Source organism: Crinia signifera, chromosome 8 (assembly GCF_055691185.1).
Source record: "Crinia signifera chromosome 8, ASM5569118v1, whole genome shotgun sequence".
NCBI lineage: Eukaryota > Metazoa > Chordata > Amphibia > Anura > Myobatrachidae > Crinia > Crinia signifera.
In genome coordinates, this window is record NC_139224.1 from 32,877,426 (window position 1) to 32,899,488 (window position 22,063).

Below are 22,063 nucleotides of genomic sequence, written 5' to 3' on the forward strand. Positions count from 1 at the left end.
AACAGCCCTTTACGCCCCTCTCCACCCCCTGTTCGGACGGTTCCGTATGATAATTTTCTGTATGGACCTCACGCCGTGTTCATACGTGTGAGGCGTTCGCACATGCTCAGATACGCCTCTGCACATACGCAAACACCAACCATCGGCCGTCCGTCCGCACTTGGAGCCATCCGACTCAATCAGAAGAAGGGCCAATGTGCTGTGTATTATGGGAGGCTGACTTGCCTACCTTCCGCATTGTGCGGGAGGCTCCTGCTTTTAGCCCGGGTCCCCTGCTGCCCTGCAAATTGAATTACAGCTCCCAGATTCCCCAAAACTGCCCCCTTTTCCATATGTGCCTTAAAATGTGATCTATAATCTCCCTGAAACTACTTTTCAAAAGTAGGCTAGTATGGTACATGGGGAGGAGCTACATGGTCTCTTATTATGTGGAATCACTGATTAAACCACATTCTAGCAGGCAGTGAGGAACACAAGGGAACAACCTAGCAGATACTGCAGTATGTGGACCTTGGTGGCCTCTGTATTCTGCCTGGTGACTGCTCTCAATCACGCTGATGACACCTGCCCAGGTAACTCGTATGTTACAGATTATATAGATAAGTATAAAGTCTGACAGTGATATTTGTAATTTACTCTTTGTTGATTTTGTTTCTGAAGACTGGGGGTTGATTCTGCCTTATTCTATGATGCAGAGTGTGTGTATGTGTGTGTGTGTGTGGGAAGGGGGGGGGTGTCACCTTATATGACCAATTGTTATATTAGGGGTTCTGTACAATGGGTGTTATTCAGTAAAGTCCTAAAGAGCAAACTTTCTCTCTAATGGGCAAAACCGTGTGCACTGCAGATGGGGCAGATGTAACATGCCCAGAGAGAGATAGATGGGTGGCGTGTGTTCAAACTGAAATCTAAATTGCATTGTAAAAATAAAAGGGTCAGTATTTACCCTGCACAGAAACAAATAACTCACCCAAATACTTTCACACTGGCCGATATATCGATTGTTCGATTGAACAGCCAAAATATTGATGGAACATCGGCCAGTGTGTGCCACCAATATATCTGTGAATGGCATTGTTTACAGATATATGGCATCGGCTGTACAGCGCACAGCTGATGCCCGACATATCTAAAGATATATCTATGCATTGTGCTGCGTGTATGTGACTCTCCAACGTTTGGGGTACTACACTTCCCAGCATACCCCTACACAATGTTAGTATGCCCTAATAGCAAAACTGTGGTAGTTCCACAACAGTTGAAGGCAGGGTTGCCTAACCTCCTGGAATGGCCGGGAGGGTCTTGGAAATCCAGTCCTCCTCCCGGTCCCCCAGACCTCTGCTAAGCAGACACCATTCACATAAAGGGGGTGATTCAGGTTGGTTTGCAAAAGCAAACTCCTTCTATAATGGGCAAAACCATGTGCACTGCAGGAGGGGGTCAGATGTAATGTGCAGAGATAGTTACATTTGGGTGAGTTATTTTGTTTCTGTGCAGGGTAAATACTGGCTGCTTTATTTTAACGCTGCAATTTACATATCAGTTTGAACACACCCAACCCAAATGTAACTCTCTCTGCACATTTTACATCAGCCCCACCTGCAGTGCACATGGTTTTGCCCATTAGAGAGGGAGTTTGCGATCCAACCTGAATTAGGCCCAAAGGTAGACAATTCTGTCTGTGGCAGGGCTTAAAGTGGTCCTGGAGAGGTGGGGGAACTCATTCCCCTTTGCCACCTAATTACCCCCCATCCCTTCCCCCAATTAGGCAGAGGCAGGGCCAGTGGTAGGGCTCTTGGTACCCCTCTGTAAAGTATTATGCTTTTCTGTTAGAAGTACTGTGCAGGGCCATGGAGGAGGTAGAAATGTTCCAACTCACTATTACAGATTACACTTTAACCCCTGGTCAGTGAATTCTCTGGGTGAGAAACTTATCAATCACATACTTCAATGCTTATCGAGCAGCATCCACGTTGGGATTATTCCCGGGGACTTTTACCAAGCAATGATGGATTATATATTATATAATATGCTGACAGTGGATTTCCTTAAGCCTGTTTTATGTTTTGGCCACGTAAAGCAGCATGGCCTCTTGGGAAAAGGTTCAAGGATTATATTTATTCATCTAGATAGTACCGATAAATCCATAAATTCACCCCAGAATTAATTAAGATTAGACAATGATTTACAAGGTTAGACAATTATTTATGGGATAAAAACATTTAGGGATATAACTGGTAATCAAAGGTTGAACTTGATGAACGTAAATTCTTTTTCAACCTAAACTACCATGTAACTATGTATAATACACAATAATCCAGCAATGCTTATCCTCCATATTGCATTATACTGTGGATGACCAGATGAGCTGCATGGATCGGTATGTACAGTATAATGACTGGTATATACTTACTGTAAGTACTTTTATTAAATAACAGTGATGTCATCTTCGGAGAGGTGATCTGTGAGTAATGGCTGTCCTTGTTATCGGTCTGCCTATGTACATTACACTTCTCTATCATCTTGGTTTGCAGATGTAAAGCTTGTGGGGATTGGAGAATCCGATAAGTTGGCCATTCTTCGAGGATGCCCTGGGCTGCCTGGATCTCCTGGGCAAAAAGGAGAAACTGGTCCATCTGGAGAGAAAGGTAAGTGGTCGAATTACTGTCTTTGCTTCGTACAGTAGCCCTTCCTGCACTTGATAGGCAATGATGAATATGTAATACAGAACATGCTGACATGGGAAAACTGACCTACCTCATAGACTAATATTAGTATAATTATGGTAACCCCCCCCCCCCCCCCCCCCCACACACACACACTGCACCTTTACCCAATTTCTTGCTCTGTTTTGCTTTACACCCACGCTAGAATCAGGCCCTCAATTCAGGAGAAAGTCATCTGCGCTTTCACTGTGGAAATTGCTGGCAGACCACGGACCCTAGTTGATGTCAGCAAGGTTTACTTCTGCCCTGATTGGGCCAGCTGTATGTTGGGCTGTCACAAATGCTATGGCATGGGTAGAAGGCAGCTGAGATCCCAGCTTCCATTGAGCTTGCAAATAATTGTTATCATTGCTGAGGTGAGGTATTTACTATCAAGAAGTAGCGTAGTCTAAGCTTCCGTCACCAGAGGGCGCTGTTGCTCAACTGTAGAACTTTAACCCCTTCCTGACAGAGCCAGTTTTTGCCTTCCTGACAGAGCCCTTTTTTTCAAATCTGACATGTATCACTTAAGTGGGGATAACTTTTTTTTGCTTTTACTTATCCCAGTGATTTTGAGATTTTTTTTTCGTGACACATTGTACTTCAAATTAGTGGTAAATTTGGGTCGATACAGTCTGTGTTTTTTTGTAAAAAATACCAAAATGTCGTAAAAAAATGGAAAATTTAGCAATTTGCAAAATGTTAAATTTTCTGCTTGTGAGACAAATAATCATACCACTCAAAATAGTTAATAACTAACATAGACCATATGTCTACTTTATGTTTCCATCATTATTTCAACTTCCTTTTAATTTTTTTGGACACTAGGAGGCTTACAATATGAATAGCAAATTCTCAATTTTTCAAGAAAATTTCAAACACTGATTTTTTTAGGGACCAGTTCAGTTCTGATGTGACTTTGAGGGACTTGTATGTGAGACACCCCCATAAATGATGCCATTTCAAAAACTGCACCCCTCACAGTATTCAAAACAGCATTTTGGAAGTTTGTTAACCCTTTAGGTGTTTTACAGGAATTAAAACAAAGTGTAGGTGAAATTTAAAAAATTTTTTTTTTTTGCAGATTTGCAATTTTAATACATTTTTCTAAGGAACACAGTACATTTTACTAGAGAAATGTGACTAAAAATTGATTCCCCCAATTCTTTTGTTTTCATAAATATCCTATATGTGGCCCTAGTGTGCACGTTGACCAAACCACAGGCTTCATAATAGAAGGAGCACCTACTTGATTTTGGAGCCTCCTTTTTATGAGATTATTTTTTAGGCACCATGTAGGTTTCTAGGCACCATAAGATGCTAAAAGTTAGGAACCCCCCCACAAGTGACCCCATTTTGCAAACTACACCCCTCAGAGAATTCATCTAGGGGTATAGTGTACATTTCAAACCCCCAGGGGTTTCACCAATTGTGGTACAACTGGGCAGTGAAAATGAAAAATTAAATTTTTTACACAAAAATGCAGTTCTGGCTCAACATTTTTCATTTTCAGAAGGTATGAACGAGAAAAAGCACCCCAAAATCTGTGCCCCAATTTCTCCCGAGTACGGCAATGCCTCACATGTGACCAAAAAATACCATTTGGGTGCATGGCAGGACTCAGAAGGGAAGGAGTGATTTTTGGATTTTGCAGCTCAGATTCTGGTGGAATGTTGGTGGGTGCTATGTCGCATTAGCAAGACCCCCCAAGCACCAATACAGTGGAACCCCCCCACAAGTGACCCCATTTTGCAAACTACACCCCTCAGGGAATTCATCTAGGGGTATAGTGTACATTTCAAACCCCCAGGGGTTTCACCAATTTTGATACAACTGGGCTGTGCAAATGAAAAATTACATTTTTTACACAAAAATGCAGTTCTGGCTCAAAATTTTTCATTTTCACAAGGAATGAAGGAGACAAAGCACCCCAAAATCTGTGCCCCAATTTCTCCCCAGTACGGCAATGCCTCACATGTGACCAAAAAATACCATTTGGGTGCATGGCAGGACTCAGAAGGGAAGGAGTGATTTTTGGATTTTGCAGCTCAGATTCTGGTGGAATGTTGGTGGGTGCTATGTCGCATTAGCAAGACCCCCCAAGCACCAATACAGTGGAACCCCCCCACAAGTGACCCCATTTTGCAAACTACACCCCTCAGGGAATTCATCTAGGGGTATAGTGTACATTTCAAACCCCAAGGGGTTTCACCAATTTTGATACAACTGGGCTGTGCAAATGAAAAATTACATTTTTTACACAAAAATGCAGTTCTGGCTCAAAATTTTTCATTTTCAGAAGGAATGAAGGAGACAAAGCACCCCAAAATCTGTGCCCCAATTTCTCCCGAGTACGGCAATGCCTCACATGTGACCAAAAAATACCATTTGGGTGCATGGCAGGACTCAGAAGGGAAGGAGTGATTTTTGGATTTTGCAGCTCAGATTCTGGTGGAATGTTGGTGGGTGCTATGTCGCATTAGCAAGACCCCCCAAGCACCAATACAGTGGAACCCCCCCACAAGTGACCCCATTTTGCAAACTACACCCCTCAGGGAATTCATCTAGGGGTATAGTGTACATTTCAAACCCCCAGGGGTTTCACCAATTTTGATACAACTGGGCAGTGAAAATGAAAAATTACATTTTTTTACACAAAAATGCAGTTCTGGCTCAAAATTTTTCATTTTCAGAAGGTATGAAGGAGAAAAAGCACCCCAAAATCTGTGCCCCAATTTCTCCCGAGTACGGCAATGCCTCACATGTGACCAAAAAATACCATTTGGGTGCATGGCAGGACTCAGAAGGGAAGGAGTGATTTTTGGATTTTGCAGCTCAGATTCTGGTGGAATGTTGGTGGGTGCTATGTCGCATTAGCAAGACCCCCCAAGCACCAATACAGTGGAACCCCCCCACAAGTGACCCCATTTTGCAAACTACACCCCTCAGGGAATTCATCTAGGGGTATAGTGTACATTTCAAACCCCCAGGGGTTTCACCAATTTTGATACAACTGGGCTGTGCAAATGAAAAATTATATTTTTTACACAAAAATGCAGTTCTGGCTCAAAAATTTTCATTTTCAGAAGGTATGAAGGAGAAAAAGCACCCCAAAATCTGTGCCCCAATTTCTCCCGAGTACGGCAATGCCTCACATGTGACCAAAAAATACCATTTGGGTGCATGGCAGGACTCAGAAGGGAAGGAGTGATTTTTGGATTTTGCAGCTCAGATTCTGGTGGAATGTTGGTGGGTGCTATGTCGCATTAGCAAGACCCCCCAAGCACCAATACAGTGGAACCCCCCCACAAGTGACCCCATTTTGCAAACTACACCCCTCAGGGAATTCATCTAGGGGTATAGTGTACATTTCAAACCCCCAGGGGTTTCACCAATTTTGATACAACTGGGCAGTGAAAATGAAAAATTACATTTTTTTACACAAAAATGCAGTTCTGGCTCAAAATTTTTCATTTTCAGAAGGTATGAAGGAGAAAAAGCACCCCAAAATCTGTGCCCCAATTTCTCCCGAGTACGGCAATGCCTCACATGTGACCAAAAAATACCATTTGGGTGCATGGCAGGACTCAGAAGGGAAGGAGTGATTTTTGGATTTTGCAGCTCAGATTCTGGTGGAATGTTGGTGGGTGCTATGTCGCATTAGCAAGACCCCCCAAGCACCAATACAGTGGAACCCCCCCACAAGTGACCCCATTTTGCAAACTACACCCCTCAGGGAATTCATCTAGGGGTATAGTGTACATTTCAAACCCCCATGGGTTTCACCAATTTTGATACAACTGGGCAGTGAAAATGAAAAATTACATTTTTTTACACAAAAATGCAGTTCTGGCTCAAAATTTTTCATTTTCAGAAGGTATGAAGGAGAAAAAGCACCCCAAAATCTGTGCCCCAATTTCTCCCGAGTACGGCAATGCCTCACATGTGACCAAAAAATACCATTTGGGTGCATGGCAGGACTCAGAAGGGAAGGAGTGATTTTTGGATTTTGCAGCTCAGATTCTGGTGGAATGTTGGTGGGTGCTATGTCGCATTAGCAAGACCCCCCAAGCACCAATACAGTGGAACCCCCCCACAAGTGACCCCATTTTGCAAACTACACCCCTCAGGGAATTCATCTAGGGGTATAGTGTACATTTCAAACCCCCAGGGGTTTCACCAATTTTGATACAACTGGGCAGTGAAAATGAAAAATTACATTTTTTTACACAAAAATGCAGTTCTGGCTCAAAATTTTTCATTTTCAGAAGGTATGAAGGAGAAAAAGCACCCCAAAATCTGTGCCCCAATTTCTCCCGAGTACGGCAATGCCTCACATGTGACCAAAAAATACCATTTGGGTGCATGGCAGGACTCAGAAGGGAAGGAGTGATTTTTGGATTTTGCAGCTCAGATTCTGGTGGAATGTTGGTGGGTGCTATGTCGCATTAGCAAGACCCCCCAAGCACCAATACAGTGGAACCCCCCCACAAGTGACCCCATTTTGCAAACTACACCCCTCAGGGAATTCATCTAGGGGTATAGTGTACATTTCAAACCCCCAGGGGTTTCACCAATTTTGATACAACTGGGCAGTGAAAATGAAAAATTACATTTTTTTACACAAAAATGCAGTTCTGGCTCAAAATTTTTCATTTTCAGAAGGTATGAAGGAGAAAAAGCACCCCAAAATCTGTGCCCCAATTTCTCCCGAGTACGGCAATGCCTCACATGTGATCAAAAAATACCATTTGGGTGCATGGCAGGACTCAGAAGGGAAGGAGTGATTTTTGGATTTTGCAGCTCAGATTCTGGTGGAATGTTGGTGGGTGCTATGTCGCATTAGCAAGACCCCCCAAGCACCAATACAGTGGAACCCCCCCACAAGTGACCCCATTTTGCAAACTACACCCCTCAGGGAATTCATCTAGGGGTATAGTGTACATTTCAAACCCCCAGGGGTTTCACCAATTTTGATACAACTGGGCAGTGAAAATGAAAAATTACATTTTTTTACACAAAAATGCAGTTCTGGCTCAAAATTTTTCATTTTCAGAAGGTATGAAGGAGAAAAAGCACCCCAAAATCTGTGCCCCAATTTCTCCAGAGTACGGCAATGCCTCACATGTGACCAAAAAATACCATTTGGGTGCATGGCAGGACTCAGAAGGGAAGGAGTGATTTTTGGATTTTGCAGCTCAGATTCTGGTGGAATGTTGGTGGGTGCTATGTCGCATTAGCAAGACCCCCCAAGCACCAATACAGTGGAACCCCCCCACAAGTGACCCCATTTTGCAAACTACACCCCTCAGGGAATTCATCTAGGGGTATAGTGTACATTTCAAACCCCCAGGGGTTTCACCAATTTTGATACAACTGGGCAGTGAAAATGAAAAATTACATTTTTTTACACAAAAATGCAGTTCTGGCTCAAAATTTTTCATTTTCAGAAGGTATGAAGGAGAAAAAGCACCCCAAAATCTGTGCCCCAATTTCTCCCGAGTACGGCAATGCCTCACATGTGACCAAAAAATACCATTTGGGTGCATGGCAGGACTCAGAAGGGAAGGAGTGATTTTTGGATTTTGCAGCTCAGATTCTGGTGGAATGTTGGTGGGTGCTATGTCGCATTAGCAAGACCCCCCAAGCACCAATACAGTGGAACCCCCCCACAAGTGACCCCATTTTGCAAACTACACCCCTCAGGGAATTCATCTAGGGGTATAGTGTACATTTCAAACCCCCAGGGGTTTCACCAATTTTGATACAACTGGGCAGTGAAAATGAAAAATTACATTTTTTTACACAAAAATGCAGTTCTGGCTCAAAATTTTTCATTTTCAGAAGGTATGAAGGAGAAAAAGCACCCCAAAATCTGTGCCCCAATTTCTCCCGAGTACGGCAATGCCTCACATGTGACCAAAAAATACCATTTGGGTGCATGGCAGGACTCAGAAGGGAAGGAGTGATTTTTGGATTTTGCAGCTCAGATTCTGGTGGAATGTTGGTGGGTGCTATGTCGCATTAGCAAGACCCCCCAAGCACCAATACAGTGGAACCCCCCCACAAGTGACCCCATTTTGCAAACTACACCCCTCAGGGAATTCATCTAGGGGTATAGTGTACATTTCAAACCCCCAGGGGTTTCACCAATTTTGATACAACTGGGCAGTGAAAATGAAAAATTACATTTTTTTACACAAAAATGCAGTTCTGGCTCAAAATTTTTCATTTTCAGAAGGTATGAAGGAGAAAAAGCACCCCAAAATCTGTGCCCCAATTTCTCCCGAGTACGGCAATGCCTCACATGTGACCAAAAAATACCATTTGGGTGCATGGCAGGACTCAGAAGGGAAGGAGTGATTTTTGGATTTTGCAGCTCAGATTCTGGTGGAATGTTGGTGGGTGCTATGTCGCATTAGCAAGACCCCCCAAGCACCAATACAGTGGAACCCCCCCACAAGTGACCCCATTTTGCAAACTACACCCCTCAGGGAATTCATCTAGGGGTATAGTGTACATTTCAAACCCCCAGGGGTTTCACCAATTTTGATACAACTGGGCAGTGAAAATGAAAAATTACATTTTTTTACACAAAAATGCAGTTCTGGCTCAAAATTTTTCATTTTCAGAAGGTATGAAGGAGAAAAAGCACCCCAAAATCTGTGCCCCAATTTCTCCCGAGTACGGCAATGCCTCACATGTGATCAAAAAATACCATTTGGGTGCATGGCAGGACTCAGAAGGGAAGGAGTGATTTTTGGATTTTGCAGCTCAGATTCTGGTGGAATGTTGGTGGGTGCTATGTCGCATTAGCAAGACCCCCCAAGCACCAATACAGTGGAACCCCCCACAAGTGACCCCATTTTGCAAACTACACCCCTCAGGGAATTCATCTAGGGGTATAGTGTACATTTCAAACCCCCAGGGGTTTCACCAATTTTGATACAACTGGGCAGTGAAAATGAAAAATTACATTTTTTTACACAAAAATGCAGTTCTGGCTCAAAATTTTTCATTTTCAGAAGGTATGAAGGAGAAAAAGCACCCCAAAATCTGTGCCCCAATTTCTCCAGAGTACGGCAATGCCTCACATGTGACCAAAAAATACCATTTGGGTGCATGGCAGGACTCAGAAGGGAAGGAGTGATTTTTGGATTTTGCAGCTCAGATTCTGGTGGAATGTTGGTGGGTGCTATGTCGCATTAGCAAGACCCCCCAAGCACCAATACAGTGGAACCCCCCCACAAGTGACCCCATTTTGCAAACTACACCCCTCAGGGAATTCATCTAGGGGTATAGTGTACATTTCAAACCCCCAGGGGTTTCACCAATTTTGATACAACTGGGCAGTGAAAATGAAAAATTACATTTTTTTACACAAAAATGCAGTTCTGGCTCAAAATTTTTCATTTTCAGAAGGTATGAAGGAGAAAAAGCACCCCAAAATCTGTGCCCCAATTTCTCCCGAGTACGGCAATGCCTCACATGTGACCAAAAAATACCATTTGGGTGCATGGCAGGACTCAGAAGGGAAGGAGTGATTTTTGGATTTTGCAGCTCAGATTCTGGTGGAATGTTGGTGGGTGCTATGTCGCATTAGCAAGACCCCCCAAGCACCAATACAGTGGAACCCCCCCACAAGTGACCCCATTTTGCAAACTACACCCCTCAGGGAATTCATCTAGGGGTATAGTGTACATTTCAAACCCCCAGGGGTTTCACCAATTTTGATACAACTGGGCAGTGAAAATGAAAAATTACATTTTTTTACACAAAAATGCAGTTCTGGCTCAAAATTTTTCATTTTCAGAAGGTATGAAGGAGAAAAAGCACCCCAAAATCTGTGCCCCAATTTCTCCCGAGTACGGCAATGCCTCACATGTGACCAAAAAATACCATTTGGGTGCATGGCAGGACTCAGAAGGGAAGGAGTGATTTTTGGATTTTGCAGCTCAGATTCTGGTGGAATGTTGGTGGGTGCTATGTCGCATTAGCAAGACCCCCCAAGCACCAATACAGTGGAACCCCCCCACAAGTGACCCCATTTTGCAAACTACACCCCTCAGGGAATTCATCTAGGGGTATAGTGTACATTTCAAACCCCCAGGGGTTTCACCAATTTTGATACAACTGGGCAGTGAAAATGAAAAATTACATTTTTTTACACAAAAATGCAGTTCTGGCTCAAAATTTTTCATTTTCAGAAGGTATGAAGGAGAAAAAGCACCCCAAAATCTGTGCCCCAATTTCTCCCGAGTACGGCAATGCCTCACATGTGATCAAAAAATACCATTTGGGTGCATGGCAGGACTCAGAAGGGAAGGAGTGATTTTTGGATTTTGCAGCTCAGATTCTGGTGGAATGTTGGTGGGTGCTATGTCGCATTAGCAAGACCCCCCAAGCACCAATACAGTGGAACCCCCCCACAAGTGACCCCATTTTGCAAACTACACCCCTCAGGGAATTCATCTAGGGGTATAGTGTACATTTCAAACCCCCAGGGGTTTCACCAATTTTGATACAACTGGGCAGTGAAAATGAAAAATTACATTTTTTTACACAAAAATGCAGTTCTGGCTCAAAATTTTTCATTTTCAGAAGGTATGAAGGAGAAAAAGCACCCCAAAATCTGTGCCCCAATTTCTCCCGAGTACGGCAATGCCTCACATGTGACCAAAAAATACCATTTGGGTGCATGGCAGGACTCAGAAGGGAAGGAGTGATTTTTGGACTTTGCAGCTCAGATTCTGGTGGAATGTTGGTGGGTGCTATGTCGCATTAGCAAGACCCCCCAAGCACCAATACAGTGGAACCCCCCCACAAGTGACCCCATTTTGCAAACTACACCCCTCAGGGAATTCATCTAGGGGTATAGTGTACATTTCAAACCCCCAGGGGTTTCACCAATTTTGATACAACTGGGCAGTGAAAATGAAAAATTACATTTTTTTACACAAAAATGCAGTTCTGGCTCAAAATTTTTCATTTTCAGAAGGTATGAAGGAGAAAAAGCACCCCAAAATCTGTGCCCCAATTTCTCCCGAGTACGGCAATGCCTCACATGTGACCAAAAAATACCATTTGGGTGCATGGCAGGACTCAGAAGGGAAGGAGTGATTTTTGGATTTTGCAGCTCAGATTCTGGTGGAATGTTGGTGGGTGCTATGTCGCATTAGCAAGACCCCCCAAGCACCAATACAGTGGAACCCCCCCACAAGTGACCCCATTTTGCAAACTACACCCCTCAGGGAATTCATCTAGGGGTATAGTGTACATTTCAAACCCCCAGGGGTTTCACCAATTTTGATACAACTGGGCAGTGAAAATGAAAAATTACATTTTTTTACACAAAAATGCAGTTCTGGCTCAACATTTTTCATTTTCAGAAGGTATGAAGGAGAAAAAGCACCCCAAAATCTGTGCCCCAATTTCTCCCGAGTACGGCAATGCCTCACATGTGACCAAAAAATACCATTTGGGTGCATGGCAGGACTCAGAAGGGAAGGAGTGATTTTTGGATTTTGCAGCTCAGATTCTGGTGGAATGTTGGTGGGTGCTATGTCGCATTAGCAAGACCCCCCAAGCACCAATACAGTGGAACCCCCCCACAAGTGACCCCATTTTGCAAACTACACCCCTCAGGGAATTCATCTAGGGGTATAGTGTACATTTCAAACCCCCAGGGGTTTCACCAATTTTGATACAACTGGGCAGTGAAAATGAAAAATTACATTTTTTTACACAAAAATGCAGTTCTGGCTCAAAATTTTTCATTTTCAGAAGGTATGAAGGAGAAAAAGCACCCCAAAATCTGTGCCCCAATTTCTCCCGAGTACGGCAATGCCTCACATGTGATCAAAAAATACCATTTGGGTGCATGGCAGGACTCAGAAGGGAAGGAGTGATTTTTGGATTTTGCAGCTCAGATTCTGGTGGAATGTTGGTGGGTGCTATGTCGCATTAGCAAGACCCCCCAAGCACCAATACAGTGGAACCCCCCCACAAGTGACCCCATTTTGCAAACTACACCCCTCAGGGAATTCATCTAGGGGTATAGTGTACATTTCAAACCCCCAGGGGTTTCACCAATTTTGATACAACTGGGCAGTGAAAATGAAAAATTACATTTTTTTACACAAAAATGCAGTTCTGGCTCAAAATTTTTCATTTTCAGAAGGTATGAAGGAGAAAAAGCACCCCAAAATCTGTGCCCCAATTTCTCCCGAGTACGGCAATGCCTCACATGTGACCAAAAAATACCATTTGGGTGCATGGCAGGACTCAGAAGGGAAGGAGTGATTTTTGGATTTTGCAGCTCAGATTCTGGTGGAATGTTGGTGGGTGCTATGTCGCATTAGCAAGACCCCCCAAGCACCAATACAGTGGAACCCCCCCACAAGTGACCCCATTTTGCAAACTACACCCCTCAGGGAATTCATCTAGGGGTATAGTGTACATTTCAAACCCCCAGGGGTTTCACCAATTTTGATACAACTGGGCAGTGAAAATGAAAAATTACATTTTTTTACACAAAAATGCAGTTCTGGCTCAAAATTTTTCATTTTCAGAAGGTATGAAGGAGAAAAAGCACCCCAAAATCTGTGCCCCAATTTCTCCCGAGTACGGCAATGCCTCACATGTGATCAAAAAATACCATTTGGGTGCATGGCAGGACTCAGAAGGGAAGGAGTGATTTTTGGATTTTGCAGCTCAGATTCTGGTGGAATGTTGGTGGGTGCTATGTCGCATTAGCAAGACCCCCCAAGCACCAATACAGTGGAACCCCCCCACAAGTGACCCCATTTTGCAAACTACACCCCTCAGGGAATTCATCTAGGGGTATAGTGTACATTTCAAACCCCCAGGGGTTTCACCAATTTTGATACAACTGGGCAGTGAAAATGAAAAATTAAATTTTTTTACACAAAAATGCAGTTCTGGCTCAAAATTTTTCATTTTCAGAAGGTATGAAGGAGAAAAAGCACCCCAAAATCTGTGCCCCAATTTCTCCCGAGTACGGCAATGCCTCACATGTGACCAAAAAATACCATTTGGGTGCATGGCAGGACTCAGAAGGGAAGGAGTGATTTTTGGATTTTGCAGCTCAGATTCTGGTGGAATGTTGGTGGGTGCTATGTCGCATTAGCAAGACCCCCCAAGCACCAATACAGTGGAACCCCCCCACAAGTGACCCCATTTTGCAAACTACACCCCTCAGGGAATTCATCTAGGGGTATAGTGTACATTTCAAACCCCCAGGGGTTTCACCAATTTTGATACAACTGGGCAGTGAAAATGAAAAATTACATTTTTTTACACAAAAATGCAGTTCTGGCTCAAAATTTTTCATTTTCAGAAGGTATGAAGGAGAAAAAGCACCCCAAAATCTGTGCCCCAATTTCTCCCGAGTACGGCAATGCCTCACATGTGACCAAAAAATACCATTTGGGTGCATGGCAGGACTCAGAAGGGAAGGAGTGATTTTTGGATTTTGCAGCTCAGATTCTGGTGGAATGTTGGTGGGTGCTATGTCGCATTAGCAAGACCCCCCAAGCACCAATACAGTGGAACCCCCCCACAAGTGACCCCATTTTGCAAACTACACCCCTCAGGGAATTCATCTAGGGGTATAGTGTACATTTCAAACCCCCAGGGGTTTCACCAATTTTGATACAACTGGGCAGTGAAAATGAAAAATTACATTTTTTTACACAAAAATGCAGTTCTGGCTCAAAATTTTTCATTTTCAGAAGGTATGAAGGAGAAAAAGCACCCCAAAATCTGTGCCCCAATTTCTCCCGAGTACGGCAATGCCTCACATGTGACCAAAAAATACCATTTGGGTGCATGGCAGGACTCAGAAGGGAAGGAGTGATTTTTGGATTTTGCAGCTCAGATTCTGGTGGAATGTTGGTGGGTGCTATGTCGCATTAGCAAGACCCCCCAAGCACCAATACAGTGGAACCCCCCCACAAGTGACCCCATTTTGCAAACTACACCCCTCAGGGAATTCATCTAGGGGTATAGTGTACATTTCAAACCCCCAGGGGTTTCACCAATTTTGATACAACTGGGCAGTGAAAATGAAAAATTACATTTTTTTACACAAAAATGCAGTTCTGGCTCAAAATTTTTCATTTTCAGAAGGTATGAAGGAGAAAAAGCACCCCAAAATCTGTGCCCCAATTTCTCCCGAGTACGGCAATGCCTCACATGTGATCAAAAAATACCATTTGGGTGCATGGCAGGACTCAGAAGGGAAGGAGTGATTTTTGGATTTTGCAGCTCAGATTCTGGTGGAATGTTGGTGGGTGCTATGTCGCATTAGCAAGACCCCCCAAGCACCAATACAGTGGAACCCCCCCACAAGTGACCCCATTTTGCAAACTACACCCCTCAGGGAATTCATCTAGGGGTATAGTGTACATTTCAAACCCCCAGGGGTTTCACCAATTTTGATACAACTGGGCAGTGAAAATGAAAAATTACATTTTTTTACACAAAAATGCAGTTCTGGCTCAAAATTTTTCATTTTCAGAAGGTATGAAGGAGAAAAAGCACCCCAAAATCTGTGCCCCAATTTCTCCCGAGTACGGCAATGCCTCACATGTGACCAAAAAATACCATTTGGGTGCATGGCAGGACTCAGAAGGGAAGGAGTGATTTTTGGATTTTGCAGCTCAGATTCTGGTGGAATGTTGGTGGGTGCTATGTCGCATTAGCAAGACCCCCCAAGCACCAATACAGTGGAACCCCCCCACAAGTGACCCCATTTTGCAAACTACACCCCTCAGTGAATTCATCTAGGGGTATAGTGTACATTTCAAACCCCCAGGGGTTTCACCAATTTTGATACAACTGGGCTGTGCAAATGAAAAATTACATTTTTTACACAAAAATGCAGTTCTGGCTCAAAATTTTTCATTTTCAGAAGGTATGAAGGAGAAAAAGCACCCCAAAATCTGTGCCCCAATTTCTCCCGAGTACGGCAATGCCTCACATGTGACCAAAAAATACCATTTGGGTGCATGGCAGGACTCAGAAGGGAAGGAGTGATTTTTGGATTTTGCAGCTCAGATTCTGGTGGAATGTTGGTGGGTGCTATGTCGCATTAGCAAGACCCCCCAAGCACCAATACAGTGGAACCCCCCCACAAGTGACCCCATTTTGCAAACTACACCCCTCAGGGAATTCATCTAGGGGTATAGTGTACATTTCAAACCCCCAGGGGTTTCACCAATTTTGATACAACTGGGCAGTGAAAATGAAAAATTACATTTTTTTACACAAAAATGCAGTTCTGGCTCAAAATTTTTCATTTTCAGAAGGTATGAAGGAGAAAAAGCACCCCAAAATCTGTGCCCCAATTTCTCCCGAGTACGGCAATGCCTCACATGTGACCAAAAAATACCATTTGGGTGCATGGCAGGACTCAGAAGGGAAGGAGTGATTTTTGGATTTTGCAGCTCAGATTCTGGTGGAATGTTGGTGGGTGCTATGTCGCATTAGCAAGACCCCCCAAGCACCAATACAGTGGAACCCCCCCACAAGTGACCCCATTTTGCAAACTACACCCCTCAGGGAATTCATCTAGGGGTATAGTGTACATTTCAAACCCCCAGGGGTTTCACCAATTTTGATACAACTGGGCAGTGAAAATGAAAAATTACATTTTTTTACACAAAAATGCAGTTCTGGCTCAAAATTTTTCATTTTCAGAAGGTATGAAGGAGAAAAAGCACCCCAAAATCTGTGCCCCAATTTCTCCCGAGTACGGCAATGCCTCACATGTGATCAAAAAATACCATTTGGGTGCATGGCAGGACTCAGAAGGGAAGGAGTGATTTTTGGATTTTGCAGCTCAGATTCTGGTGGAATGTTGGTGGGTGCTATGTCGCATTAGCAAGACCCCCCAAGCACCAATACAGTGGAACCCCCCCACAAGTGACCCCATTTTGCAAACTACACCCCTCAGGGAATTCATCTAGGGGTATAGTGTACATTTCAAACCCCCAGGGGTTTCACCAATTTTGATACAACTGGGCAGTGAAAATGAAAAATTAAATTTTTTTACACAAAAATGCAGTTCTGGCTCAAAATTTTTCATTTTCAGAAGGTATGAAGGAGAAAAAGCACCCCAAAATCTGTGCCCCAATTTCTCCCGAGTACGGCAATGCCTCACATGTGACCAAAAAATACCATTTGGGTGCATGGCAGGACTCAGAAGGGAAGGAGTGATTTTTGGATTTTGCAGCTCAGATTCTGGTGGAATGTTGGTGGGTGCTATGTCGCATTAGCAAGACCCCCCAAGCACCAATACAGTGGAACCCCCCCACAAGTGACCCCATTTTGCAAACTACACCCCTCAGGGAATTCATCTAGGGGTATAGTGTACATTTCAAACCCCCAGGGGTTTCACCAATTTTGATACAACTGGGCAGTGAAAATGAAAAATTACATTTTTTTACACAAAAATGCAGTTCTGGCTCAAAATTTTTCATTTTCAGAAGGTATGAAGGAGAAAAAGCACCCCAAAATCTGTGCCCCAATTTCTCCCGAGTACGGCAATGCCTCACATGTGACCAAAAAATACCATTTGGGTGCATGGCAGGACTCAGAAGGGAAGGAGTGATTTTTGGATTTTGCAGCTCAGATTCTGGTGGAATGTTGGTGGGTGCTATGTCGCATTAGCAAGACCCCCCAAGCACCAATACAGTGGAACCCCCCCACAAGTGACCCCATTTTGCAAACTACACCCCTCAGGGAATTCATCTAGGGGTATAGTGTACATTTCAAACCCCCAGGGGTTTCACCAATTTTGATACAACTGGGCAGTGAAAATGAAAAATTACATTTTTTTACACAAAAATGCAGTTCTGGCTCAAAATTTTTCATTTTCAGAAGGTATGAAGGAGAAAAAGCACCCCAAAATCTGTGCCCCAATTTCTCCCGAGTACGGCAATGCCTCACATGTGACCAAAAAATACCATTTGGGTGCATGGCAGGACTCAGAAGGGAAGGAGTGATTTTTGGATTTTGCAGCTCAGATTCTGGTGGAATGTTGGTGGGTGCTATGTCGCATTAGCAAGACCCCCCAAGCACCAATACAGTGGAACCCCCCCACAAGTGACCCCATTTTGCAAACTACACCCCTCAGGGAATTCATCTAGGGGTATAGTGTACATTTCAAACCCCCAGGGGTTTCACCAATTTTGATACAACTGGGCAGTGAAAATGAAAAATTACATTTTTTTACACAAAAATGCAGTTCTGGCTCAAAATTTTTCATTTTCAGAAGGTATGAAGGAGAAAAAGCACCCCAAAATCTGTGCCCCAATTTCTCCCGAGTACGGCAATGCCTCACATGTGACCAAAAAATACCATTTGGGTGCATGGCAGGACTCAGAAGGGAAGGAGTGATTTTTGGATTTTGCAGCTCAGATTCTGGTGGAATGTTGGTGGGTGCTATGTCGCATTAGCAAGACCCCCCAAGCACCAATACAGTGGAACCCCCCCACAAGTGACCCCATTTTGCAAACTACACCCCTCAGTGAATTCATCTAGGGGTATAGTGTACATTTCAAACCCCCAGGGGTTTCACCAATTTTGATACAACTGGGCTGTGCAAATGAAAAATTACATTTTTTACACAAAAATGCAGTTCTGGCTCAAAATTTTTCATTTTCAGAAGGTATGAAGGAGAAAAAGCACCCCAAAATCTGTGCCCCAATTTCTCCCGAGTACGGCAATGCCTCACATGTGACCAAAAAGTGGCAGGACTCAGAAGGGAAGGAGTGATATTTGGATTTTGCAGCACAAATTCTGGTGGAATGTTGGTGGGTGCTATGTCGCATTAGCAAGACCCCCAAAGCACCAATACAGTGGAACCCCCCCACAAGTGACCCCATTTTGCAAACTACACCCCTCAGTGAATTCATCTAGGGGTATAGTGTACATTTCAAACCCCCAGGGGTTTCACCAATTTTGATACAACTGGGCTGTGCAAATGAAAAATTACATTTTTTACACAAAAATGCAGTTCTGGCTCAAAATTTTTCATTTTCAGAAGGTATGAAGGAGAAAAAGCACCCCAAAATCTGTGCCCCAATTTCTCCCGAGTACGGCAATGCCTCACATGTGACCAAAAAATACCATTTGGGTGCATGGCAGGACTCAGAAGGGAAGGAGTGATTTTTGGATTTTGCAGCTCAGATTCTGGTGGAATGTTGGTGGGTGCTATGTCGCATTAGCAAGACCCCCCAAGCACCAATACAGTGGAACCCCCCCACAAGTGACCCCATTTTGCAAACTACACCCCTCAGGGAATTCATCTAGGGGTATAGTGTACATTTCAAACCCCCAGGGGTTTCACCAATTTTGATACAACTGGGCAGTGAAAATGAAAAATTACATTTTTTTACACAAAAATGCAGTTCTGGCTCAAAATTTTTCATTTTCAGAAGGTATGAAGGAGAAAAAGCACCCCAAAATCTGTGCCCCAATTTCTCCCGAGTACGGCAATGCCTCACATGTGACCAAAAAATACCATTTGGGTGCATGGCAGGACTCAGAAGGGAAGGAGTGATTTTTGGATTTTGCAGCTCAGATTCTGGTGGAATGTTGGTGGGTGCTATGTCGCATTAGCAAGACCCCCCAAGCACCAATACAGTGGAACCCCCCCACAAGTGACCCCATTTTGCAAACTACACCCCTCAGGGAATTCATCTAGGGGTATAGTGTACATTTCAAACCCCCAGGGGTTTCACCAATTTTGATACAACTGGGCAGTGAAAATGAAAAATTACATTTTTTTACACAAAAATGCAGTTCTGGCTCAAAATTTTTCATTTTCAGAAGGTATGAAGGAGAAAAAGCACCCCAAAATCTGTGCCCCAATTTCTCCCGAGTACGGCAATGCCTCACATGTGACCAAAAAATACCATTTGGGTGCATGGCAGGACTCAGAAGGGAAGGAGTGATTTTTGGATTTTGCAGCTCAGATTCTGGTGGAATGTTGGTGGGTGCTATGTCGCATTAGCAAGACCCCCCAAGCACCAATACAGTGGAACCCCCCCACAAGTGACCCCATTTTGCAAACTACACCCCTCAGGGAATTCATCTAGGGGTATAGTGTACATTTCAAACCCCCAGGGGTTTCACCAATTTTGATACAACTGGGCAGTGAAAATGAAAAATTACATTTTTTTACACAAAAATGCAGTTCTGGCTCAAAATTTTTCATTTTCAGAAGGTATGAAGGAGAAAAAGCACCCCAAAATCTGTGCCCCAATTTCTCCCGAGTACGGCAATGCCTCACATGTGATCAAAAAATACCATTTGGGTGCATGGCAGGACTCAGAAGGGAAGGAGTGATTTTTGGATTTTGCAGCTCAGATTCTGGTGGAATGTTGGTGGGTGCTATGTCGCATTAGCAAGACCCCCCAAGCACCAATACAGTGGAACCCCCCCACAAGTGACCCCATTTTGCAAACTACACCCCTCAGGGAATTCATCTAGGGGTATAGTGTACATTTCAAACCCCCAGGGGTTTCACCAATTTTGATACAACTGGGCAGTGAAAATGAAAAATTACATTTTTTTACACAAAAATGCAGTTCTGGCTCAAAATTTTTCATTTTCAGAAGGTATGAAGGAGAAAAAGCACCCCAAAATCTGTGCCCCAATTTCTCCCGAGTACGGCAATGCCTCACATGTGACCAAAAAATACCATTTGGGTGCATGGCAGGACTCAGAAGGGAAGGAGTGATTTTTGGATTTTGCAGCTCAGATTCTGGTGGAATGTTGGTGGGTGCTATGTCGCATTAGCAAGACCCCCCAAGCACCAATACAGTGGAACCCCCCCACAAGTGACCCCATTTTGCAAACTACACCCCTCAGTGAATTCATCTAGGGGTATAGTGTACATTTCAAACCCCCAGGGGTTTCACCAATTTTGATACAACTGGGCTGTGCAAATGAAAAATTACATTTTTTACACAAAAATGCAGTTCTGGCTCAAAATTTTTCATTTTCAGAAGGTATGAAGGAGAAAAAGCACCCCAAAATCTGTGCCCCAATTTCTCCCGAGTACGGCAATGCCTCACATGTGACCAAAAAGTGGCAGGACTCAGAAGGGAAGGAGTGATATTTGGATTTTGCAGCACAAATTCTGGTGGAATGTTGGTGGGTGCTATGTCGCATTAGCAAGACCCCCAAAGCACCAATACAGTGGAACCCCCCCACAAGTGACCCCATTTTGCAAACTACACCCCTCAGTGAATTCATCTAGGGGTATAGTGTACATTTCAAACCCCCAGGGGTTTCACCAATTTTGATACAACTGGGCTGTGCAAATGAAAAATTACATTTTTTACACAAAAATGCAGTTCTGGCTCAAAATTTTTCATTTTCAGAAAGTATGAAGGAGAAAAAGCACCCCAAAATCTGTGCCCCAATTTCTCCCGAGTACGGCAATGCCTCACATGTGACCAAAAAATACCAGTTGGGTGCATGGCAGGACTCAGAAGGGAAGGAGTGATTTTTGGATTTTGCGGCTCAGATTCTGGTGGAATGAATGGTGGGTGCTATGTCGCATTAGCAAGACCCCCGAAGCACGGTGAAATTATGAACCTAATAATCCATAGATGTGTGGTATATTTTAAAACACTCCTTTATACATAGGCCGGGTTTGTCGGGGCAAGTGTCACACTGGAAAATAGTTTGCTTTCTTATTCCCTTTTTATAGCAAACTTTGCACCTTTTTTGTGTCCTGCCCTTTTTTCCAGTGGAGGGGATTTCATCAGGAAAATGCTGCCCTGGTACAATACGGGGGCCAGTACTAGAAGTACTGGGGCCCTCTGCCTGCTGGTTCCCAAATATTAGGCCCTTTATGACTTCCTCTTGAAAGTGCATAAATGTCCCCCTCTGGCCGGTAGAACGGAATAGCACGTAAGCGTTATACAGTGCCATCTGGATGATATACACGGCCAGCTTCTTGTACCAGATAGAAAGGAAACAGACAAAATATGTGTATAAATAACACAAAATACACAATGGTATCAAGGTAGGATAATTCCCCAGGAATTCTTGGTAAGAGAGGAGTACTCTGTCCCAGTACTCTATCTCTTACCCAAGATTCACAAAAATGCAACTAACCCTCCGGGACGCCCGATTGTGGCGGGCACAAATAGCATCACTGCCAATTTATCTTATTTTATAGACCATCACTTACAGCCTATAGTGCTAACCAATAGGTCCCATCTTAAGGACACTAAAGATGTGTTGAATAAAATCCGGTTGGTAGAATGGGATGATGAATGTTTTTTAATAACTGCAGACGTCACATCCCTTTATAC

The 22,063-nt window shown here is 43.7% G+C and overlaps 1 protein-coding gene across 1 annotated transcript in view; it reads left to right on the forward strand.

Annotated features, from left to right (window-relative positions):
- Positions 1-466: 466 nt before the first annotated feature.
- The window catches only part of LOC146027215 (ficolin-2-like), a 51,982-nt gene continuing 30,385 nt past the window's right edge, over positions 467-22,063 (forward strand). The window contains exons 1-2 of the mRNA XM_083158171.1: positions 467-572; positions 2,535-2,648. Of these exons, the coding sequence (XP_083014297.1) occupies positions 503-572; positions 2,535-2,648 (184 nt within the window). The 5' untranslated portion in view covers positions 467-502. The remainder of the gene's footprint in view (positions 573-2,534; positions 2,649-22,063) is intronic.